General features: G+C 35.9%; 1 protein-coding gene across 8 annotated transcripts in view; it reads left to right on the top strand.

The window, feature by feature from the left end:
• Window positions 1-16,162, top strand: part of LOC121384461 (protein unc-13 homolog B-like) — a 254,702-nt gene extending 238,540 nt beyond the window's left edge. For all 8 annotated transcript variants that reach the window (XM_041514890.1, XM_041514875.1, XM_041514902.1 and 5 more), the window contains 4 exons: window positions 663-888; window positions 4,930-5,037; window positions 8,310-8,469; window positions 10,653-16,162. In XM_041514890.1, the coding sequence (XP_041370824.1) occupies window positions 663-888; window positions 4,930-5,037; window positions 8,310-8,469; window positions 10,653-10,938 (780 nt within the window). In that variant the 3' untranslated portion in view covers window positions 10,939-16,162. The remainder of the gene's footprint in view (window positions 1-662; window positions 889-4,929; window positions 5,038-8,309; window positions 8,470-10,652) is intronic.
• The last annotated feature ends 10,482 nt before the right edge of the window (window positions 16,163-26,644 follow it).

Raw genomic sequence — 26,644 nt, 5'->3', positions numbered from 1 at the left:
TGACATAATTCAACTATTTTCATTATAAATTTAACCCTTGTTTTTCCGCCATCATAAAACATGACATAATTCAGCTATTTTCATTATAAATTTAACCCTTGTTTTCCGCCATTATAAAACATGACATAATTCAACTATTTTCATTATAAATTTAACCCTTGTTTTTCCGCCATCATAAAACATGACATAATTCAGCTATTTTCATTATAAATTTAACCCTTGTTTTCCGCCATTATAAAACATGACATAATTCAACTATTTTCATTATAAATTTAACCCTTGTTTTTCCGCCATCATAAAACATGACATAATTCAGCTATTTTCATTATAAATTTAACCCTTGTTTTTCCGCCATCATAAAACATGACATAATTCAGCTATTTTCATTATAAATTTAACCCTTGTTTTCCGCCATGATAAAACATGACATAATTCAACTATTTTCATTATAAATTTAACCCTTGTTTTTCCGCCATCATAAAACATGACATAATTAAGCTATTTTCATTATAAATTTAACCCTTGTTTTTCCGCCATCATAAAACATGACATAATTCAGCTATTTTCATTATAAATTTAACCCTTGTTTTCCGCCATTATAAAACATGACATAATTCAACTATTTTAATTATAAATTTAACCCTTGTTTTTCCCCATCGTAGGACATGTCAAAGGAGGCTGAGAAGAACCTGAGCCCGAAGCAATGTGCGGTGCTGGACATGGCCCTGGACACCATCAAGCAGTACTTCCACGCGGGCGGCCAGGGCCTCAAGAAGACCTTCCTCGACAAGAGTCCCGAGCTGCAGTCTCTGCGGTACGCCCTCTCGCTGTACACGCAGACCACCGACACGCTCATCAAGACCTTCGTCAGCACACAGACTCAGCAAGGTAAGTGTTGTCTGTTCGTCAGCAAGGTAGAGGGTGTCTGTTCGTCAGCAAGGTAGAGGGTGTCTGTTCGTCAGCCAGGTAGAGGGTGTCTGTTCGTCAGCAAGGTAGAGGGTGTCTGTTCGTCAGCAAGGTAGAGGGTGTCTGTTCGTCAGCAAGGTAGAGGGTGTCTGTTTGTCAGCAAGGTAGAGGGTGTCTGTTTGTCAGCACACAGACTCAGCAAGGTAGGGGATGTCTGTTCATCAGCAAGGTAAGTGTTGTCTGTTCGTCAGCAAGGTAGAGGGTGTCTGTTCGTCAGCAAGGTAGAGGGTGTCTGTTCGTCAGCAAGGTAGAGGGTGTCTGTTCGTCAGCAAGGTAGAGGGTGTCTGTTCGTCAGCAAGGTAGAGGGTGTCTGTTCGTCAGCAAGGTAGAGGGTGTCTGTTTGTCAGCAAGGTAGAGGGTGTCTGTTTGTCAGCACACAGACTCAGCAAGGTAGGGGATGTCTGTTCATCAGCAAGGTAAGTGTTGTCTGTTCGTCAGCAAGGTAGAGGGTGTCTGTTCGTCAGCAAGGTAGAGGGTGTCTGTTCATCAGCAAGGTAAGAGTTGTCTGTTCGTCAGCAAGGTAGAGGGTGTCTGTTCGCCAGCAAGGTAGAGGGTGTCTGTTCATCAGCAAGGTAGAGGGTGTCTGTTTGTCAGCACACAGACTCAGCAAGGTAGGGGATGTCTGTTCATCAGCAAGGTAAGTGTTGTCTGTTCGTCAGCAAGGTAGAGGGTGTCTGTTCGTCAGCAAGGTAGAGGGTGTCTGTTCATCAGCAAGGTAAGTGTTGTCTGTTCGTCAGCAAGGTAGAGGGTGTCTGTTCGTCAGCAAGGTAGAGGGTGTCTGTTCATCAGCAAGGTAAGTGTTGTCTGTTCGTCAGCAAGGTAGAGGGTGTCTGTTCGTCAGCAAGGTAGAGGGTGTCTGTTTGTTAGCAAGGTAGAGGGTGTCTGTTTGTCAGCACACAGACTCAGCAAGTTAGGGGTTTGTCTGTTTGTTTGTCAGCACACAGACTCAGCAAGGTAGGGTGTTGTCTGTTTGTTCATCAGCACACAGACCCAGCAAGGTAGGGGTTGTCTGTTTGTTCGTCAGCACACAGACTCAGCAAGGTAGGGGGTTGTCTGTGTGTTCATCAGCACACAGACTCAACAAGGTAGGGGTTGTCTGTGTGTTCGTCAGCACACAGACTTAACAAGGTAGGGGGTTTTCTGTTTGTTCGTCAGCACACAGACTCAACAAGGTAGGCGGTTGTCTGTGTGTTTGTCAGCACACAGACTCAGCAAGGTAGGGGGTTGTCTGTTTGTTTGTAAGCACACAGACTCAGCAAAGTAGGGGTTGTCTGTGTGTTCGTCAGCACACAGACTCAACAAGGTAGGAGTTGTCTGTTTGTTCGTCAGCACACAGACTCAACAAGGTAGGGGGTTGTGTGTTTGTTCATCAGCACACAGACTCAACAAGGTAGGAGTTGTCTGTTTGTTCATCAGCACACAGACTCAACAAGGTAGAGGGTTGTCTGTTTGTTCATCAGCACACAGACTCAGCAAGGTAGGGGGTTGTCTGTTTGTTCATCAGCACACAGACTCAGCAAGGTAGGAGTGGTCTGTTTGTTCGTCAGCACACAGACTCAGCAAGGTGGGGGTTGTCTGTCTGTTCGTCAACACACAGACTCAGCAAGATAGGGGGTTGTCTGTTTGTTTGTAAGCACACAGACTCAGCAAGGTAGGGGTTGTCTGTTCGTCAGCACACAGACTCAGCAAGGTAGGGGTTGTCTGTGTGTTCGTCAGCACACAGACTTAACAAGGTAGGGGGTTGTCTGTGTGTTCGTCAGCATACAGACTCAGCAAGGTGGTGGTTGTCTGTTTGTTCGTCAGCACACAGACTTAACAAGGTGGTGGTTGTCTGTTTGTTCGTCAGCACGCAGACTTAACAAGGTGGTGGTTGTCTGTTTGTTTGTAAGCACACAGATGCAACAAGGTAGGGGGTTGTCTGTTTGTTTGTAAGCACACAGACTCAACAAGGTAGGAGTTGTCTGTTTGTTCGTCAGCACACAGACTCAACAAGGTAGGAGTTGTCTGTTTGTTTGTCAGTGCACAGACTCAACAAGGTAGGGGTTGTCTGTTTATTCGTCAGCACACAAACTCAACAAGGTAGGGGGTTGTCTGTTTATTCGTCAGGACACAGACTCAGCTAGGTAGGGGGTTGTCATCTGCCTGTATGTATTCTTTGTTTATCTGTCATTCCAACCAGTGCACCCCAACTGGACAAAAGCCGTGTTATGTGTTTTCCTGTCTGTTAGAAATTGCATATAAAAGATCCTTTGCTGCATTATAAAACATGTAGTGGGTTTCCTTTTGATGACTACGAGTCAGAATTACCAAATGTTTGACATCCAATAGCCAATGATTAATTAATCAATGTGCTCCAGTTGTGTCATTAAACAAAACAAACTTTAACTTTTTTGTTTATCTATCCCACATATAGTTTTTCGGATATATTTTTTACCGTGCTCCAAGATATTGTATTTATCCTGTAGAGACCGGCGTCGTGGTTAGACCATCGGTCTACAGGCTGGTAGGTACTGGGTTCAGATCCCAGTCTAGGCATGGGATTTTTAATCTAGATACCTACTCCAAAGGCTCAGTGGGTAGGTGTAAACCACTTGCACCGACCAGTGATCCATAACTGGTTCAACAAAGGCCATGGTTTGTGCTATCCTGCCTGTGGGAAGCGCAAATAAAAGATCCCTTACTGCCTGTCGTAAAAGAGTAGCCTATGTGGCGACAGCAGGTTTCCTCTAAAAAACTGTCAGAATGACCATATGTTTGACGTCCAATAGCCGATGATAAGATAAAAATCAATCTGCTCTAGTGGCATCGTTAAACAAAACAAACTTTACTTTTTTATCCTGTAGAGTTACAGATCAAGTTTGACTTCCATGGGGCTTTGATCATTTGTGACAGAGTTATGGTCCTTGAACTTCCAATATATATATATGAACATTTGTTGGGCCCACTAGGGGACATGTATTGCTTTAGCACTACCCTTAGAAGGCTTATTTTAATGGGACTTATCTATTGGTTGAAACTATCTTGCTTTGAATATTCAGTTATTTATTTGCATAATTTGCATTATATATGAAAAAAAATTGGGCCCACTAGGGGACATGTATTGCTTTAGCACTACCCTTAGAAGGCTTATTTTAATGGGAAATATCTATTGGTCGAAACTATCTTGCTTTGAATATTAAGTTATTTATTTGCATCATTTGCATTTTGGTTATCTTAATATCATAGTAGCAGCATATCATCACATCCAGGTAGGTCACCAGTTAGGTACAACAAAACGTCATGACTGGTTGTATCCTGTGTTTTGGATTTTTCTTATTAAATATGCCTATATAAAAGATCCCTTTGAAAAATGTAGCAGGTTTTGTCTGATGACTATGTGTCAGTATTACCAAATGTTTGACATCTAATAGCCTATGATTAATAAATCAGTGTGCTCTAGTGGTGTTGGTAAACTTTAAACTTTATTAAAGATGCCTTGCTTTTATCAATTGTTCATGTGGCATCAAACGAATATTTCTTTACATATATTAACACAACATTTAACTTATTGGAAATCAGTACAGCCAATTTAATATACAAAAAAAGACACAAAAAACCAACAACAAACAAATTTGAATTAAAATAAACATTTATAGATACAACTATCAGTGACAACGAATAGTTTATCATAGGCTTCGGAAGATGGCAACAACTGGGAGGGGGACACTTAATAAATGAATGAATGAATGAATGAATGTTTAATGACACCCCAGCACAAAAATACATATCAGCTATTGGGTGTCACAAATGGTAAGTATATGAAAAGGGCCACTTATTAAATGCGAGATCATATTGTGGCCCCCAGTTTTAGAGTTTGGGGGGTCCAGTGCCCCCCCCCCCCCCCTGCTCCCCCTCCCCCCTTGTTTCCGAAGCCTATGTTTATGGTAGATGATACCTTTAATTCCAAGTAATTCTTGTTCACAGTGTGTGTTGCCGATCAACCTGGGTCAGAGGAGCCAGTGGGGGAGGTTTCTGTTCAGGTGGATCTGTTCACCCACCCAGGCACCGGAGAACACAAGGTCACTGTTAAAGGTAAGAGGAGGTGTCTTCTTTTAAATTATATTGTTCTTGTATCGGACAGTATTGTCACAGAGAATGCCTTTTTTCATGCTATGGAATTTACTACATCTTATTTATTTCTGAGCCAATTGGTTTGTAAATTGCACATACAAATTGTACTTATATGTTATTTCTAAAACAATTTTACTTTTCATCTTACGTCAAACCAAACTGAAATTATTTACAATTTTTTTTTTTATAGAATGTTAAGATGGACTGTAGTTACAAAATTTCAACAAGAAAACAAAACAGGTTGCCAAGCAGAATGGATCATACAAAATGCATCTTGATGAATGGGTGGTAGTAAACACCATCGTGGCATTCAGTTGAATCAAGCATCAACTTAATTCTGCAAAACTATTTGACAGAATGATATGTTTGTCGAACTTGTTTGCTAGCATTCGAAAGCAATCTAAAAACATAACTTTTCAAATAATAAAATATGGCAGACAAATTATATCAAGGAATTTATAACATCAATATTTTTTGTCAGTAAATTTCAATGGGTTTGTATGTTTAGTAGGACTCATTTAATTCCCATGAGATGAAATCCCACAAGATGTTAATGGTGTCAGTAATCATTTTAGCACCATAAGAAATATAAACATAATTTAATATTTTTTATTTCATTTGGGTGTTGTTTGCTACAGTAAGCACTGTCACTTGAGAAATTTGTGAAAACATGCCTTGCAAACAAAACCTTTATCACGAATGAAGTATGAGTTTTGAGAAAACACGAAGAGACCTGACATATTGTTCATGACTTATTTCGAAGGCTGTGTTAAGCTAATGGATATAGTGATAGAATTGTGCAAGACCACCGGGAAATGGGATATAACTCTAAAATTGTAGTCTCAATTGCTAACCCCTCTCATTAGATACACCAATGGATTTATCTAGTATCATTACTGTAATCAGTCTCAATCCATAACCCCTCTTATTAGATAAGCCTTGGGATTTCCCCAGTATTATCACTACAATTTTATTTTCAATCCCTAACCCCTCTTACTAGAGAGACCATTGGGATTTCCCCAGCATTCTCACTGCAGTTGTATTTTCAATCCCTAACCCCTCTTACTAAATAGACCATTGAGTTGCCCTCTGTATTATCACTGTCATTGTAGACTCAATCCCTAACCCCTCTTACTAGAGAGACCATTGGGATTTCCCCAGCATTCTCACTGCAGTTGTATTTTCAATCCCTAACCCCTCTTACTAAATAGACTATTGAGTTGCCCTCTGTATTCTCACTGTCATTGTAGTCTCAATCCCTAACCCCTCTTGCTAGATAAACCATTGAGTTGCCCTCTGTATTCTCACTGTCATTGTAGTCTCAATCCCTAACCCCTCTTGCTAGATAAACCATTGAGTTGCCCTCTGTATTCTCACTGTCATTGTAGTCTCAATCCCTAACCCCTCTTGCTAGATAAACCATTGAGTTGCCCTCTGTATTATCACTGTCATTGTAGTCTCAATCCCTAACCCCTCTTGCTAGATAAACCATTGAGTTGCCCTCTGTATTCTCACTGTCATTGTAGTCTCAATCCCTAACCCCTCTTGCTAGATAAACCATTGAGTTGCCCTCTGTATTCTCACTGTCATTGTAGTCTCAATCCCTAACCCCTCTTGCTAGATAAACCATTGAGTTCCCCTCTGTATTCTCACTGTCATTGTAGTCTCAATCCCTAACCCCTCTTGCTAGATAAACCACTGAGTTGCCCTCTGTATTCTCACTGTCATTGTAGTCTCAATCCCTAACCCCTCTTGCTAGATAAACCATTGAGTTCCCCTCTGTATTCTCACTCACTGTCATTGTAGTCTCAATCCCTAACCCCTCTTGCTAGATAAACCATTGAGTTGCCCTCTGTATTCTCACTGTCATTGTAGTCTCAATCCCTAACCCCTCTTGCTAGATAAACCACTGAGTTGCCCTCTGTATTCTCACTGTCATTGTAGTCTCAATCCCTAACCCCTCTTGCTAGATAAACCATTGAGTTCCCCTCTGTATTCTCACTGTCATTGTAGTCTCAATCCCTAACCCCTCTTGCTAGATAAACCATTGAGTTGCCCTCTGTATTCTCACTGTCATTGTAGTCTCAATCCCTAACCCCTCTTGCTAGATAAACCACTGAGTTCCCCTCTGTATTCTCACTGTCATTGTAGTCTCAATCCCTAACCCCTCTTGCTAGATAAACCACTGAGTTGCCCTCTGTATTCTCACTGTCATTGTAGTCTCAATCCCTAACCCCTCTTGCTAGATAAACCATTGAGTTGCCCTCTGTATTCTCACTGTCATTGTAGTCTCAATCCCTAACCCCTCTTGCTAGATAAACCATTGAGTTCCCCTCTGTATTCTCACTGTCATTGTAGTCTCAATCCCTAACCCCTCTTGCTAGATAAACCATTGAGTTGCCCTCTGTATTCTCACTGTCATTGTAGTCTCAATCCCTAACCCCTCTTGCTAGATAAACCACTGAGTTGCCCTCTGTATTATCACTGTCACTGTAGTCTCAATCCCTAACCCCTCTTGCTAGATAAACCATTGAGTTCCCCTCTGTATTCTCACTGTCATTGTAGTCTCAATCCCTAACCCCTCTTGCTAGATAAACCATTGAGTTGCCCTCTGTATTATCACTGTCATTGTAGTCTCAATCCCTAACCCCTCTTGCTAGATAAACCATTGAGTTGCCCTCTGTATTCTCACTGTCATTGTAGTCTCAATCCCTAACCCCTCTTGCTAGATAAACCACTGAGTTGCCCTCTGTATTATCACTGTCATTGTAGTCTCAATCCCTAACCCCTCTTGCTAGATAAACCACTGAGTTCCCCTCTGTATTCTCACTGTCATTGTAGTCTCAATCCCTAACCCCTCTTGCTAGATAAACCATTGAGTTGCCCTCTGTATTCTCACTGTCATTGTAGTCTCAATCCCTAACCCCTCTTGCTAGATAAACCACTGAGTTGCCCTCTGTATTATCACTGTCATTTGTAGTCTCAATCCCTAACCCCTCTTGCTAGATAAACCACTGAGTTGCCCTCTGTATTATCACTGTCATTGTAGTCTCAATCCCTAACCCCTCTTGCTAGATAAACCAATGAGTTGCCCTCTGTATTATCACTGTCATTGTAGTCTCAATCCCTAACCCCTCTTACTAGATAAACCATTGGGATTTCCCCAGCATTCTCACTGCAGTTGTAAATTCTAGACAGATCCTGGTATTTTCACTGCTGTGTTGTTGTTTCAGTTGTTGCAGCCAATGACCTCAAGTGGCAGACGACAGCCATGTTCCGCCCATTTGTAGAAGTGCACCTCATCGGTCCACACCTCAGCGACAAGAAGAGAAAACACTCGACCAAGTCAAAGAGCAACAACTGGTCACCAAAATACAATGAAACATTTCATTTGTAAGTGCAAAACGCGATATATCCATTTTTCATTTTTAGTAAAAGTGACTTTTTTAATTGGCGTACATCGCGTTTTGATAAACAAACAAAAAACGGAATTTACCCAATACAATTTCATATGGATCAATCACGTTTTGCAGCAAATCAGCGAGCCTACGATTAGCCCTTACTGACATACAATAATGGCTTTAACTATAAAAGAGAAAGAAAATGGTTTATATCGCGTTTTGCGCCTGAACTCTTCACATATTGATATTCAGGATAATTACAGGTTGATATAGTGTTTATCATTTCACAGAATGAGTGTTTGTAATCAAGTAAATTTATTCTAATTAAAAACAACTGTAACCGTGATTTGTGTTTGCTTTGGTGTGGGTTTTTTTTTAGCCGTGTTCAGTTGTTTGGGGTTAGTGTCTTTAATGTTTAATTTTTATAGATATTTAATAATTATTTCTTTACCTAATATATACTACTCAAAAGAATTTAAGGGTCAGACGATATTTTCGACATTATTTTCTGAATGTCAATTATATTACCTAGACCAATATGTCACGCATGGTATTGTTCCATTTTTGACGAAAGTGGGTCTAAGCAACCCATAAATGAATTAAAATCCACTGTCATTGACACTGTCGACTAGTTCTAATGGCGAAAACATGCTTACATTTGCACGTAAATTAGGGCGAAAGCGAAAGGTCTGCTAAGTGCCCATAACTTGCTTTTTCACAAAGCGCTTCATTTGCACGCTTTGTACGTGTATTCCATGTTCCCAATGCTGAATTTCCGTATAATTGGAGCTTGCATTCGTGTACGGTGCACACTCCAAATTCCACAATGGTACGACTTCAACTGACTATCGAAGATCGAGGAAGGGCTATTGCTTGCCTTCAGGATGGCAATACGCAAAGAAATGTTGCTCTGAGATTTGGTGTCAGTCAGAGTGTCGTTGGCCGACTGTGGCAACGGTACCAAGCAACGAATTCTGTTCGAAATCGTCCACGTTCGGGAAGACCCCGAAGCACTACAAATAGAGAGGACCGCTACATCACCAATATGGCTCTACGTCAACACACAACCACTGCACGCCGATTACGTGACAATCTGCGGACTGCGACTGGAACTCGAGTGTCTGATCAAACCATACGCAATCGTCTGAGAGCCAATAATCTACGCTGCCATTGCCAGGCTGTTCGACCACCACTCCTACCACGTCACAGAACGGCCAGACGTCACTGGTGCATGCTTCATCTGCGGTGGCAACGTGTTCAGTGGGGTCGAGTGATGTTCACTGATGAGTCCAGGTTTAGTCTCCAGTTCAACGACGGTCGGGTTCGTGTCTACAGACGTCCTGGGGAGCGCTTCGCTGACGTTAACGTTAGACAATGTCACCGGTTCGGTGGTGGCAGCGTCATGGTGTGGGGCCGCATCTCTATCCACCACAGGACCCCCCTCTATGTGGTGGATGGCAATCTGAATGGAATCCGCTATCTGAATGAGATTATCCGGCCGTTGGTTCTCCCAGGCCTTCAGCAGATTGGCGGCAGGGCAGTTCTGCAGGATGACAATGCTAGACCCCACCGCGCCAGGGTGGTAACGGACTTTCTCAGACAACAAGGTATCGCCAGGATGGATTGGCCAGCATATTCGCCTGACTTGGCCCCAATAGAGCACGCCTGGGACGAATTAGGCAGGAGAGTTCGGGATAACCATGCCCCTCCGGCCAACCTTCATGATCTGGGTCAACTTCTTATGGCAGAGTGGCAGGCCATTCCCCAAGAGTTCTTCAGACATCTGATCAACAGCATGAGGCAACGATGTGTCGAGTGTATTCGCGCCAGGGGTGGATTCACACACTATTAAACGAATGTTCTAATGTGTAAAATCCATGTTTGACAACCTTCAACTTTGACAGCATGTCATGTGACTTTCTTGTATACAGTGACGTTTATTTGTGGTTTTTTGTAAATATGGAACAATAAATAAAAAATTTGGTGTAGTTTACATCATCAATCTAATACACTCTGAAACTTATTTGGTTATAAATTTTTGACCCTTAAATTCTTTTGAGTAGTATATATGTAATACATTCCGTTGCCGTTTTCAATATTTTGGATTTTGTGTTTTTAATCTTCCATTGTTACTGTTACATATAAACATGTAATACATTCCTTTTCTGTTTTCAGTATTCTGGGGAATGAGGACGAGCCTGATGCCTTTGAGCTGCACATCTGTGTGAAGGATTACTGCTTCGCGCGTGAGGATCGTCTCATCGGTGTGGCTGTCATGCAGCTGCGCGACATCGTCGAGCAGGGAAGCTGTGCCTGCTGGTGTTCACTGGGGAAACGCATGAATCTCAATGAAACGGGTTGGACCATTCTGCGCATCCTGTCGCAGCGAACTAACGACGAGGTGGCAAAGGAATTTGTAAAATTAAAATCTGAGTGTCGACATGTCGAAGAGGTGTCGTGATGTGTTACACCAGAAACAGTCAGAAGGTCAAGGTCATGTTCACAGTCAAGGTCATATTGCAAACAAAAGAGAGAGAATAATAATAAAGACCAAAGATTGCATGTTTAGGCTGTTCTTCCATTCTACGACTTGGGGACTTCATGTGAGCTGTAAATACTGTTAGGCTGATTCAGACTGAGATTTAAAGGAATGTTTGAAATGGAAGGTGTCCATCGGTGCTAGAAAATCATTTAAGGTCGCCATGACTTGATGGTTAATAGGTCAAGGGCATTCATTTCTTGATGGACTAACAAAAGGTTGAGAACAAGAAGATTATTTGAGAGAAGTGTGTTAATGGTTATAATGGAAAGTTCCGGATATAAAATAAAATAAAAAACCAATGCCAAATTAACATTTCTTTGAAGCTTGTTACAACAGAATGTGTTGAATATTGTGAAAGAAAAAAATAATGTTTCATATGATCTGTTATTTACATGAAATAAGAAGTGGGGATATAATGTCTCGATGAAATGCTGACAGAAGTATATGTCTCACATTTTTGATTGATTTGTTGTTACACTCTTGTAGTTAATGTTTATGTTCTCATTGATAGATTGTTTATTTCAGTACAAAGACGAGAGAACAGCAACAAGATATTCATTCTTGCTGTTCATTCAGCAAATGTCAAAGAAAGAGGGAGGTTAATTTCAGAATGGAATAAAAATTAGCAACGAGATGTTGGTCTGCATGGTTGGTTTGGTTCAAATGGAGAAGAAATGTATAGTGAAAGAATTTTAACAGAATGTTGAACAAGAAAGTTGTAAAAAGCCTCATTAAGCCAGAAAGAAGTTTTTAAAAAAAGCAAATTATAAACTATTAATTTTAAACCACTTTTTTATATTATTATTTGTGTGGGTTTTTTTTCTTTTTTTTCTTTGACCATTAACAAATTATTAATATTTTTATAACCATGTTTCCTAGGCTGCTAAGAGTAGTAATATACACTAGTTATGTAGGCTTGGTGATGGTAAATTAATATTGAAAAATATGCCTTAATTATTTGTTTTTAAATCATCCTTCATCCAGTCTGTAGATAGTAAATCAGTTTCATTTGATTTCATTTGTAAAATTAATTTCAGTCTAACATTTCACTATATAAAATAGTTAAGCTTTATGAAATTATTGTTTGTTTCTTGAGAAAAAAAAAGAGTTTGGTATTCAGTTTTTTTTAATTAACGTTGCAGACCCTCGTTTTAACCCATGAAAATGGATACTATGCTTAATCTACAAATCTGTAACATATTTGAATATACAGTGTAACCTCTCAAAACCTGGCCCTCTGTAAACTGGAATTCCACCAAAACCAGACATTTTTCAAGGTCCGTTTTTAAAAATCAGTACAGAACTTAACCTCTCTAAACCAGATACCTCTTAAAACTGGACATTTTACTTGGTCTTGAGGGTGTCCGGTTTAAAGGAGTTTCACTGTAGTTACAATAGAGTGAACCTAGAATCTGTGATGTTGAGACTGGGCAATACAAAAGCATTTCTTGTATTCAAAACACTAGGATGGCCAGAAATACTTTGGATGTTTGGAAATAGTATCATCTAAACAATAACATCTAAGTAATGTCTGATTTTAATGATCAAAAACAGCTTTAAGAGTGAAAAATATGTCTTAGTGTTTAAAAACTAGGTTGGGTCACTTTAAGACTCAGGTTTATAGGACTTTTCTTTCATATTTTGAGGTATGATTTTTTTTTTTTTTTTTTTTTTTCTAGTTATACAAATATTTCATTTTGTGCAACCTATGGTATAACCATAGTGATAGCAGGAGTAATAAACATAAACGTTAATATCATGTGCATATTTCATGTTTGTTCACATATGCTGCCTTAAATTTCATGTGTAATATCTAGGCTGAATAGATGTTATTGAAGTCATAGGGTTCTTGCATTCTTTTATGCAAATCTAAAAGTTTAAAACTTAGTTTTTAATTGAATGTGTGTGTGTTTGTGTGTGCTTTGAAAAATTTGATTCAGTTTATTTAATCAAAGTTATTAGGACAAATTGATTTTTGTCGTTTTATGTAATTGTACATTTTTAACACTTTAAACAGGGGACCCAATTTAAAGTTTAATTAAAATGACAATACCGAATCAGATATTAAATGATTTTGTGAATTAGTTAGCATTAAATATGTAGTATATTTTGTTTTAGATATTTTTATTGCAGAATAGTGGATATATTGAAATTAACTGTATATAGTTCATTATCATGTATGATCAGAGTTCTTCCAAATATTAATAAATCATCATACATTTTAAAAATTATATCACCTGTATATCGTCGTCTACACTAATGGGGATGTTCTTTTAATGTGTGTAGTTATAAACATGTTGGAATGAGTTGGGTGCTGTGATGGGGACCAGTCTGTATGAATGTGGGACCAGTCTAAATGAATGTGGAAAATGCCATTTGTTAGAGGTCAGGATAAGTACGGGGTATTCAAAAATATAAAATGATCCACGTTTTCTACATTAGCTTGTAACAAAGGGGTAAATAACTAAACTCTCAGTTTGTTAAATTTGTCTGACATAAATTAAACAAAAGTTTGTTCATTCTAAAATATACAAAGTAATATATATTTGACATTTAAACTGACATTAACTACTACGGTAAATTATATTTAACCATTTATTATGATAGATTTTCCTCTAAATGTAGTAGGACAAAATAAGTTTTGAAAATGAAATGAAGATAAAATATGTTCATGTTATGAAAATAGATTTGTATTATTTATTGGTTTATTGACTTCAAAATTCATAAACATTTTGTCAGTTTTGGATGGCAATCATATAATTTAATAACAATGTGGATAAACTTTAAAACATGTCTTGTATTAAGCCAACTTCTGTTGATGTAACAACAGGTTTCCTTGATATATAGTTTAGTATGCATGTTTATATTTACAAAAAAAATCTATTGATAAAATAAAAATTATTAACCGATCTTTTCAGTAATTTTTTTATTAAACATTTAAGTGTAATATACAGTACAATCATACATCAGCTTTTTTTCCTCAATTTAATCAAATAGGTTATTGAAATAATAAAAACGATTGAACTTCTTTCTGACATAAAGAGTTCCTTTCTACACCTTCCTGGACATCTGTAGACATTGTGTTTGGGAAATAGTTCTGAAGTTTAAACTTTAACCTCATTCTATTTATGCACAAAAATAGCCGAGTTCATGTGTTTGATAATACTTTCTTTAATGCTAAGTGTGCTTAACCCTACTGGCTTTGTATTGTACTTGTGAATATTTTCACAAATCTGTTAAGTGCTCTCTGGTGTACATATTGTTATATATTTGTAGATCGCACACACATATATATATATATATATAATCGCATTACACTACGGTTTTGTTGGTTATGGATGTGTGGGTATCGCAGCACATTTATGAATATTTGGGGTTGAAACTTATTATATTGGATGTATATTTGTTTTATGGATATGGCAACACTCTGTAGATATGTGATGGGAAAGTGTTTTCATATTGAAAATGTATGCAGGTTTATTGTACATTGATTGAATGAATTATTCTGTTATAGGATGAGTTCAGTGTATGCATGCATGTGTGATTGAATCTGTATGTGTGTGTGCATGCATGTGTGTGTGCATGCACCTTGCATGCGTGCGCATGCATGTGCATTTGTTGCTGATCGAGAGTAAACATAAGATTGTTCATGTTTGGCTGATACTGATTTAGTTGTACACTATATTCCTCTGTGTATCTTGTTAAAACTGTTTCATTATGTTAAAAATCACTGAATATTACTTTCGTTAAGTATCACTGCTCATTAAGCTACAAATTGAAATTAGTTATTATTAACTTCATAATTAAAATGTGACTGCTTATAAAACGAGATCACTTGTAAACATGAAAAATAATTCTTATAATGAGATAACTTATTTAAAATGAAACATCTTTATAAAAATTAAACCGTTTGAAACTCATAAAACAAAAACAACATGACAAACATTTTAGATAACATATTACATGTGTATATAAAATAAAAAAATGTAAATGGATAAACAACTCTTATAAAACGTTACTCTTAGATTCTTACAAACCCTTTAATGCAGTACAACCTAGAATGTTCCTCCATTGACACTTTCGGCTTGATTTAAAGATTTTGAAGAGCAGGGCTGGACTGGGGGTTGGGTGAGTAGATGAGAAGAGAATACATGTATTTATTCTTATTTGTTTTATGCATGTATGTTATCCAAGTGAGATACTGAGTCTGCATTGGTAATAAGTGCATTGAAACTATGATAGTATGTGACATTTCAAAATTATTCCTCAAACAATGGGATGTATTTGGTAGAATTCTATAGTTTTTATGTGCAACATAAATGGAAAATGTACATGAGATTTAAAGTAGAATTTTGTTATTTATTTCATTCTTCTTAAAAAAAATTGATGCTATAGTAATTAAAATGATAATTAAAGTTCACAAAAATCCAAAAAGGAAAACAGTACAAAGTTTTTTTATTCTTTATTATCTTGTTGCTGTAGTAATCAAAATAATAATTTTAAAATTCGCAAAAGAGAGAAAAGTTTCTATCATAGTTAATATATGTAGTCATATCTGTTTTAAATAGTTAAATAATAAAAACATAAATAGGCATATAGCTTTAATGCATATTTTTTTAATGTCACATACTATGTTAATATGTAAAATATAGGTTATGGTTGTGTCAGAAATTATCACATAGGGGTGGGGCAAGAGGCTGCTTGTTTAAAGTTAAACTTAAAGTCTGTTTTGTTTAACGACACTACTAGCGCACATTGATTTATTAATCATTGGCTATTGGATGTCAAACATTTGGTAATTAGTAAATAAAATACCCAATTCATTTGTCAATAATATAAAATTTTATAAACATCAAGACGTAACAAATTTATTTTTAAAATGTCACCATATTTTAATAAAATGTTAATAATAAAAGTTCACAATGTTTAGGCCTAACAATAAAATGTCCATGGACTCTTCAGATATAATCAAAATAATACATGTATTGAAGTCACAGACTTTAGTTTCAGTCCGTGAAAATAGATACTTAAGTTTGGTTAATCTACAAACTGTAACACATCTGGATAAAAAATTTTTTTTACAGTTTACAGTTATATGGCGTCAGACATATGGTTAAGGACCACACAGATTTTGAGAGGAAACCTGCTGTCGCCAATTCATGGGCTACTCTTTCCAATTAGCAGTAAGGGATCTTTTATTTGTGCTTCCCACAGGCAGGATAGCACAAAGCATTGCCTTTGTTGAACCAGTTATGGATCACTGGTCGGTGCAAGTGGTTTACACCTACCCATTGAGCCTTGCGGAGCACTCACTCAGGGTTTGGAGTCGGTATCTGGATTAAAAATCCCATGCCTCAGCTGGGATCTGAAACCCAGTACCTACCAGCCTGTTGACCGATGGCCTAACCACGACACCACCGAGGCCGGTCCCATCTGGATAAAGTTACAACAGAGGGAAACAAAGAGTCTGATGTTGAAATGGAGAAATTTCCTTTACATTTAAACTAGAACTTGTCTCCACAATTCGAGACGTACATGCGTTTTTAGAATTATGGAATTACATTTGGTGGTATTACAAACATCAGGATGACTATAAACACTTCAGATGTATGGAAATGGATATTCTTAACAATGAAATCTAAGTAATGTCTCATTTCAGTTATCAAAAGTGGCTCTCATAAACATGTAGTAAAAAATAAAATGCCAGTGTTTAAAAACTAGGATCTGTCACTTTTTAAAACAAAATATCTAGTTGCCTCTATACCTCCCATTTGTGAATTAATTTTTGGATTAGTTTTTGTTGCACAGTTAATTTTATAGCCATGTACAAGACACATTATTTACAAAGCAATTGCAAAACCCATTTATTGGATAATTGAGCTATGGTAGGTAGAGGGAATTGGTCATAACATTTTAGTACAAATTCCATAGCCTGTTTCAAATCTGTCATTGTATATTAAAAAGAAGTCTTTTTTTTTTTTAGCTTCATAAAATTATTATTTAGTTTTATCACTAAAAATAAAACCGTTTGCTTGTCATTATTAAAAACTATTGGTATTGCCTTCATAGTTCTAAATATTTTCACTAAGTTAAAGTTTGTTTTATTTAACGACACCACTAGAGCACATCATCGGCTATTGGATCTCAAACATTTGGTAATTTTGACAGTCTTAGAGATGAAATCATTTTTCGGTTAATAGCAAGGGATATTTTATATGCACCATCCTACGGACAGGATAGCACATACACGGCCTTTGATATACCAGTCGTGGTGCTTTCTGTTTGTAGTTTATAGTTTCACAGAAAATTAAATGACCAGTTCCCGTTTTGTTGTTAAACCTGTTATGTTTGCTTTGTAAATAGCTACGATGAGTTATATATAGTACAAATACATATAGTATTATACAACAATTATTTGTATTATTTGAATGTATCAGAAATCCTCATTTTATAGTCTTTCTTGTATACTTCTGAAATTCTGTAAATATATTAATGCTGGTGACAGAATTTTTCACATTTTTATACTCGATGTTTAGTTATGAAAGTGTGTCTTGTTGTTTTTGTGGTGTGATATTATGTGAGTGAGTGAGTGAGTGAGTGAGTGAGTGAGTGAGTGAGTGAGGTCTCAGTGATTCATAACACATGTAGGTATACGGACTTTATTCATCGCTGGAAACAACTCCACATTTATGTGTCAAAAATATATACAGTGAACTCCTGTCTAAATCAGCTTCTGACGAAATGTGCTCTTATACACAGAGTGCCAGAGTAAACAAATGCCATCCAAGTTAGTTGGGGAGGCCTGTGCCGACCATCCCTTCTTCCATGCGGAACTGTTTTTACGTGCCCATATCCAACTTAGGTTCAGGTACGCCCGCCTCTGACTTTGCCGGTGGTCAATTCTGGGGCAGGAAGGGCTTCTTCCATGGGTCTGTTATGGGTGGTTAGGGATCTTTTATAGCATTCAGGACTGGCAGTCCTCCTATAGGTGAGACACTATATAGAGATTCATGGAACCAACAACTATTTTGCCAAATTCCTGTTTGACTGCATTGTGCAGAGATAGTCTTTGTCACGGATAACAGTGTCATCATTCAGATTGAAATGGTAAGATGAAGGCACAGTTTTGAGCGTTGACAGTAGGACACCCAATAACTGGCTATTAACAGAAATGTGTAAGCATGAATCTTTGTTATAACCAGAAGCACCTTGCAGTATGTTTAGAGGACCATCTTTTTTAAAGGCATACCATCATGGATTTAAGGACCTTATTTCTCTAAAAAAAAAAGATAATAAATGAAAATTACATTAATTTTGTAAAACCCAAATCTAGCTATCGCATCATTTTAAATGAACGATGATGGAGTGAAATCCATGTCATCCCTATTGGTAATTTTAGTTTTTGAATCATGGACCATTGCCATAATTCAGTTATTTTCACAAAATATCATTAATAAGTGGAGTATGGTGCTTACATAGATGTCTAAATGACGTACATTTAGAGGGAAATCAAATATATTTTTGTTCAGATAATCCATTGTTTGGCCATTTAATAGATCAGTGGTCTTCATATGCCTTTACATGCATTGATTGAAAACTCTTTTTAAACAATTTGATTGAAAACTCTTGTCAAATGCATTGATTGAAAACTCTTGGTTTCCATTTTAGTGATTACCGTGTTGCACTTAAAATAGTTTTTTTTATATAACTCCATCCAAAAGAACCCTGTTCATTTTTAATTCAGAGTCTGTGTTTATAATTTATAAATCTGTTGCTGGAATCTGTAATATAGTTTATTAAGCTATAATTTAGATTCCATCCACAAACCTTCAGAATTGTTGCACTAGACTTTGTATTAGTTATTAAGTATCTTGAATTCATTACATTTGTGAATGCATTTAAGCCACAAAGTTACAGGTATGTAGAGGTTGCTTGTATTACATGTGTGAATGCATTTAAGCCAGAAACTTACAGAGAATATTCTACAATCTCCGTACCTTCATACAGTACATTCCATCATGGTTATTTGAATCTTCATTTTTATCTTTTTCGAGGTCTTCATTCCGTATTAGTGGGTCTTTCACAAGATTTAAAGAATGGTACTATATGCATGGTTATCTCATCCTGCTAATAACAACAAAACAATGGCATATACAGTAGCATCAAGTTTCCTCTGTCAGACTCCTAGATTAATTTATGTATCATAGTTACTAGTTGCTGGGCAACCTAATGCTTACATGACACTTTGGTGTCATTAACCAAACATTCCTTTCTTTTTCTTATAATAGATGTCCCTGCTATTTACAATTATCTACTTCAACTTTACATATGTTCAGATGATGCTGGCATTTAAAGTCACTGATCCTGGTTTCCGAACTATGTACCTTTTCAGTTTTGCATAAATTACATTTTAGGCCACAACAAACACTAGGATGACAAAAAAACACAATGCAGTTGCCAAAATTGGAAATTTTAAGCAAACAAATTAAATAATGTTAATTAACAGTACAAAAAAAAAACCCCGCTAAAAGACCAAAATATACAATGCTTAATAACTAGGGTCAGTGCCTTTAAGTATTTATGTGTTAGAGATAGATGAGGAAAGAGTTACTTTAATTACCTCACTGTGTAATGTCTGTTCTGTATGTTATATATATATATATATATATATATATATATATATATATATATATATATATATATGATTGATGATTCTCTTGTTATTTGTGATATTAACCTTGTTCAAGTTGCTCACCTGTGATGTTCTGCTTTACGGGATGGTGTCATTTTAATATGGTGTCATAGTTAGAGATTTCCAATGTACTAAAGGGTCGTTCACACTGTGTGACTTGTCGTAATGAACTAAAGGATCGTTAACACTGCATATCTTGTAGTAGTGAACTAAAGGGTGATTCACACTGTGTGACTAAAGGGATGTTCACACTGTGTGACTTGTAGTAATGACTAGAAACATACGATTGAGTTTTGTGAGAAACACTAAATTCAGATCTGTACCCTAGACTAAAATAACAGGATTCAACAGAAAAAAAGCATCAATGCACAGCAATGTAGGTTTTGTTCAGCAAAACAAAAACAAAACTTCTTAAGTAGTACTTTTTGTGGGGGGTTTCTGGATGGACTTTCTCTCACCTTGCCCCTCAACACTAGATATAGTCAAGAAGTTGTAATGATTTTAGACAAATTCTACTAGTTATGAAACAATAGTGTGTAAAAACAAAAGAAAGTGTTCTGCCAAACTACCACAAGTTACTCAGTGAGAACACTCATTAATGAATGATACAGTCGTAAAAATAATACACTTAAAAACATGTCTCATTCATTTTAAAAATTAAAAAAAAATTCTTTTTGAAAGTCGTACAATTAGCATATTGGCATAGCCACTGTGCATAAATGTTATAGAAAAAAGTAAAGTTTGTTTTATTTAACGACGCCACTAGAGCACATTGATTTTTAATCTTATCATCGGCTATTGGACGTCAAACATATGGTCATTCTGACTCTGTTTTTAGAGGAAACCCGCTGTAGCCACATAGGCTACTCTTCTTTACGACAGGCAGCAAGGGATCTTTTATTTGCGCTTCCCACAGGCAGGATAGCACAAACCATGGCCTTTGTTGAACCAGTTATGGATCACTGGTCGGTGCAAGTGGTTTACACCTACCCATTGAGCCTTGCGGAGCACTCACTCAGGGTTTGGAGTCGGTATTTGGATTAAAAATCCCATGCCTCGACTGGGATCCGAACCCAGTACCTACCAGCCTGTAGACCGATGGCCTGTCACGACGCCACCGAGGCCGGTAAATGTTATAGAGCATAATATAGAATTTCGAATTTCCTTCTACATATTTTTTCATTCATAACTTTTCTTTCCTTATATGGTTACCTGGTATAATTAAAAAGCATAATACTCCATTTAAATCTTTATTTATGATTTTTATTTAATTTTTGGTTATTTGGTATAATAAAAAAAAACTCCATAATATTCTATCTGAATCTTTATGTATGATTTTTATTTAATTTGTGGTTACCTGGTATATTTAAAAATTATATTTCTTCCGAATCCTTTTACAGTCATGATGTTTCTTGCTGTAGGTTTCAAAGTTTAAAAATTATTATGAAACAGGCAGAGAAAGAATAGTTTGATGGCTTTTTAAAAAATAAAATTATTCATTAATCTTTATGTTTACTACTAACAACAAAATATGAAATAACTTTATGATGGTTTCATGAGACATTTTTATTTTTAATAGGGGTATGACTTTATGTATAAAAATTAATGTACCTTAGCTAAATCAAAGTTTGTAGGATCAGAACACATGCAAATAAAACCCTAAAGTCCAGACTCTTGGAATTTAATCAAGTCTTTGCTACTTCATTTGTGTGGGTAAAGCTTTATTAAAGGCATACTGTCACAGATTTAAGGACCTTATTTCTCTAAAAAATTAATAATAAATAAAAATTACATTAATTGTTGGAAACCAAATCTAGCTATCGCATCACCTTAACTGAACCATGATGGAGTGAAATCCATGTCATCCCTCTCGGTAATTTTAGTTTTTGAATTATGGACCATTGCCATAATTCAATTATTTTTACAAAATGTCTAATAAATGGAGTATGGTGGTTATCAATTATTTTTGTTCAGGTAATACTTTGTTAGACCATTAAATAGGTCAGTGGTCTGTGACAGTATGCCTATAGGGTGTATACTACCAAATCAAATCCCATAGACGACAATAGTAACATATGCGGCTAAAACTCCTACCTGCAACGTATCAACCGACATAAACGCCACGGATATAAATACTACCACCCCTTACACTTAAAGTGAATCAGAAAAAAATGGGGGTCAAGCTGTTCGTTTCTGAGATAACGGGTAGCGTCTATGACTACCCTAGTTTCGCACAAAATTCTAGTACTTTTTTTTACAGGTACCCCATACATGTTTCAAGCACAAGGCTACTTGACACATTGGTACTAGATGAAATAAAATTGCACATTCATTTTACCCAGATGAAATTATTATTTTTTACAACCAACACACTCACATTTATAACCAATCACAGGACTTGTGGTGTTCACTTCTCTATCAAAAGTTCGGTGCACCTCGAACTTTGACCCAGCTGGAAGTTATTTGGTATAGTACTACCTATACTGATAACATACATTTTTCAAAAAGTGTCCAGCTATATGTCTTTATGACAACCAGGATCTGGTGTATTCTGACATAAACTGACAACCTCACTGAAACTGTTGTTTCTACAGTGCAACCTAATATAATGTACACCTCAAAAAGCATATATATTGCATATAGTTTTGTACAAATGCAATATGTCATATTAAACAACAAAATGTTTTAAAATAAAACTCCTGAAGATATTTACTTTCAGTTGGGTGTGTGTACTCGGGTATATATGTAAAGACAACAAAGATAGTCAGAGTACCTCTACCCCTTTAAAGAATTCCATTAAAACACATGCACTTGATTGACCCCTAGATTATGAAGACCTTAACAGGCACATCAAAGAAATATCAGTATTAAAAAAATACACTGTCTGAAGAAGGAAACACAAACATGACTGTATCTGTATGAAGTAATGACTTAATGTCCTGAACATTAGTGTTGGGAGGAAATCCTGTATGCTGGGTGTGGGTGTCTTCAAGTTACCAGGTGTGGGAATTTCAAATCCATCGGCCATGCTGATTTTCATAATGAACCATCAAAACTATTGGCAGCCACCAATATTCCTGACTATATTTTATTTATAGCCTACTGTAGTTGGAGGTTTTAATAGGTGTGATATCTGGAATAATCATGCAGCTTTAACACATTTATCTTTGATTAATTACTGAAAAAAACTATTTTTAAATGACAAAATTACCCGAACATCTATTTTCTTGCATTATTTTCTAATCCGGATGAATACAATATGTACATTAGATGTATTCCTACAATCTGTAATCCAGCATTTTATTTAGCTAGTAACATTAGGTAATACAGCTTTAACAATAAAATAAATTATCAACTTAATCCAAGGCAGATAATTAAATCTGAAAAAATTGGTTCTGAATCTAGTATAAACTCAAAATGCTTTTCATGAGAGCTAACTAAGTGATTATTAAGAAAAAAAAATTATTTGGAGATCTAAGTATATGTTTAACAACCTTATTGTTATGTACAAATAAGAACAGAAGGCACAATAGTGACAACAAATTTAATTATGTTTTTGGTAAAGTTTTTCTTCAAATTTACTTTAAATTTTGCATAAAACTACAAATTTGTCTAAAATATAACTTAGCACCCTATAAATATGTCAAAATGACAATAAAAATCAACTTCTTTACAAATTTGAGTTTTCAAAATTTCATACATAAAAAATTAACAATGTTAATGGAAACTAAAGACATTAACCCACTATTGGCACATGCTATTTTTAATATAAAAATAAATTGCTATTAAAATCTTAGTTCAGATTGCCTATATATAATACCATATTTAAGAGCAGTTGTATATGGCAAGTCAAATACCATGTAAAAAGAAATTATTGAAATCTTTACAGTATGAATTATAGGCCAAAACCAACTTTTCTTCAGTGCTAACTTTGATTCAAACTCCATTCAGAGCCATGTACAGAGATTATTGTCACGGTCAAGGTCATTGTGAACTTGCATGATCGAGTGATGGCTAATTAATCAACCAGTATAGTTTAATTAAATAAAATGACAAAATTATAATATTTTTTATTATGCACTGAATATGTGCTATAGGGTGTATACTACCAAATCAAATCCCATAGACGACAATAGTAACATATGCGGCTAAAACTCCTACCTGCAACGTATCAACCGACATAAACGCCACAGATATAAATACTACCACCCCTTACACTTAAAGTGAATCAGAAAAAAATGGGGGTCAAGCTGCTCGTTTCTGAGAGAACGGGTAGCGTCTATGACTACCCTAGTTTCGCACAAAATTCGAGTACTTTTTTTTACAGGTACCCCATACATGTTTCAAGCACAAGGCTACTTGACACATTGGTACTAGATGAAATAAAATTGCACATTTATTTTACCCAGATGAAACTATTATTTTTTACAACCAACACACTCACATTTATAACCAATCACAGGACTTGTGGTGTTCACTTCTCTATCAAAAGTTCGGTGCACCTCGAACTTTGACCCAGCCGGAAGTTATTTGGTATAGTACTACCTTTAAAGTCTTGAGTTTAGATTTTTCAGATTTATAAGCACAGGTCTAGATTGAATGACAGTACTGATTTATAACTATAAAGGTGACTTAATGAATCTAGAGTATAAATAGGTTATATTTAGGTGGTCTTTATTTTTGGGGTGAAGTACATCTTGTGTCTAAAGGAACATATCTCAACTGGCCTTTAAATTACTTCTATATTGACAGGTTATTGTTATACAATATCCTTTATAGTAGGATTAACTGTATTTAATGTGAATTCCAGAATTACAGTTTGACTGTAATTATTTAATATGAATTCCATTTTGACTAGTTATGTATTTAATATGAATTCCAAAATTACTATTTGAGTTTAATTATGTACCGGGTAATATGAATCCCAGAATTTCAATTTGACTAACTTTTTTTAATATGAATTCCAGTTCAATTATTTAATATAAATTCCAGAATTACTATTTGAGTATAATTGTTTATTTAATATGAATTCCAGAATTGCAGTTAAACTGTAATTATTTAATATGAATTCCAGATTTACAATTTTGACTAATTTTTTTACCTAATGTGAATTCTAGAATTACACTGTCAGCATGAAGACTCATTGATCTGAATAATGCATGTATTCATTGTTGGTTTTTTTTTTTATACTCTATATAAGTTAATCATGACTTCATGGGCTCTAGACCATATCTGTATATGGCTGAAAATGTTACTGTATTGACATTATTGTTGTTAAACTCAGTTTGTAAAAAGAAAATAGGTAATTTTATTGAAATTTCCTCATGACATTTTGTGATACGTAGTTAATAGGAGTGTTGTTAAAACTATATACCAAGGCCTTTTCTCTTGCAAGTCTGGTACTTGGACCGTTAATGTCTGTTGATGTACTTGTAGCATTTATCTATCGTTCATTCTCATTTGATGGTTGTGGTTCATCATTCCCTTGCCAGTTTTTTTGTTTTGTTTTATTAATCTTTCAGACAGTGTGAGAGATTATTCATCTTTACAGAAATAAAACCAATTTTGATACAAACTTGAAGGTCTTGTTTTTGTGTTGCCATCTAGCCTTAGCTGACATCAGAGCAAACTCTAATGTTATCTCACCTGACCTTTCATTCGGCCAGTTAAAATATGATGCGAAAATACGACAATTGCTAAATAGGCATTAGTATCATTTGGAATGGCAGACCATAACAAAAGATGGCTGTTTGACTGTGATTATTTCATGGCAGACAGGTTTGAAGTGGCAAATACGAGTATTTGACTGAAGTTGACAGTGGAGAGCATGTAGTTTGTAAACTTGTGTAACTTGTTGAAATTGAAGACTTGTTTGTGGTAATTCCGGCCCCTACAAAAGTAGTGCTTTTTTGTGTAAAATGGGTGTACTCTGGTCATGTTTAGTGGGTGTGTTTGTTTAAACCAATATCCTGGGAGAAAGAGCTGGACAACAGGGGTTGTCCTTTTCAGGGTATATTTCCCCCAGGCAGGCAAAGGTACATACAAAAATCCATGGGCTTGCTGATATTAATAAAAATGTTATAGCCACTAACACTATATAGTAACATATAGCGTAATTAATTGTGGTCTGTGGCCAGATCATCTGGACAACAAAAACGACATTAGATTTATTAATATCTAAAGAAGAGTGCAAGTAAGATTTTACTTCACACCAATATCACTTGCAAACCATAGTTTGCATTTAAACATGTACCCGGGATTTTCATGCACACATAATGTGACTACATTTATATCCTGTACTAGCCTCCATCCTAAGTGGAGGGGGGGGGGGGGGGGGGGGGTTTGGTCAATAATTCCAGTTTGGCTTTGACAAAAAATATCTTTTGGAAATGAAAACGTCATATTTTTGTGTGCAATTACATAAGTCAGTATAAAAATTAAAAAGAAGAATGTCATCTGTTCATGAGTTTGAGATTATATTTACTTGATCTGTTTGATTATTATGTTGTTAATCTGTGTGTACTAGTTGTACATTTGAATTTAGGATAAAACTGAAATCGAGAAAATATAATTTCAAACTCGTTGAGTAGACATTTTTTTTTTACTACGTTTGAGTATTACTCTCATTTATATCTTGACCAATGCTTTTAGAAATAGAACATAAAACAGAACACAAAATGGTATTGACAAAAAAAAACCCACTTAAAATTGAAACTAGTACCTATTTATCAATGCCCATTTTAAAAAAAACTATCCAATTATATACACGCTTTACACCTTTAATAAAATTCTGGGGACAGAACAATGGATGATTGTTCTGTGAAGTCGATTTAAGAATTGAATTCTTAAAATTCCAAATGCATTAATATTGCCATTACACAAAACTATATTAAAAAGCCCAACTCTTTTCCACAGTGATTTACAACTGTATCA

The sequence above is a fragment of the Gigantopelta aegis genome, chromosome 2, assembly GCF_016097555.1.
Source record: "Gigantopelta aegis isolate Gae_Host chromosome 2, Gae_host_genome, whole genome shotgun sequence".
Taxonomy (NCBI): Eukaryota; Metazoa; Mollusca; class Gastropoda; order Neomphalida; family Peltospiridae; genus Gigantopelta; species Gigantopelta aegis.
This window is presented reverse-complemented; position numbering and strand designations above follow the sequence as displayed.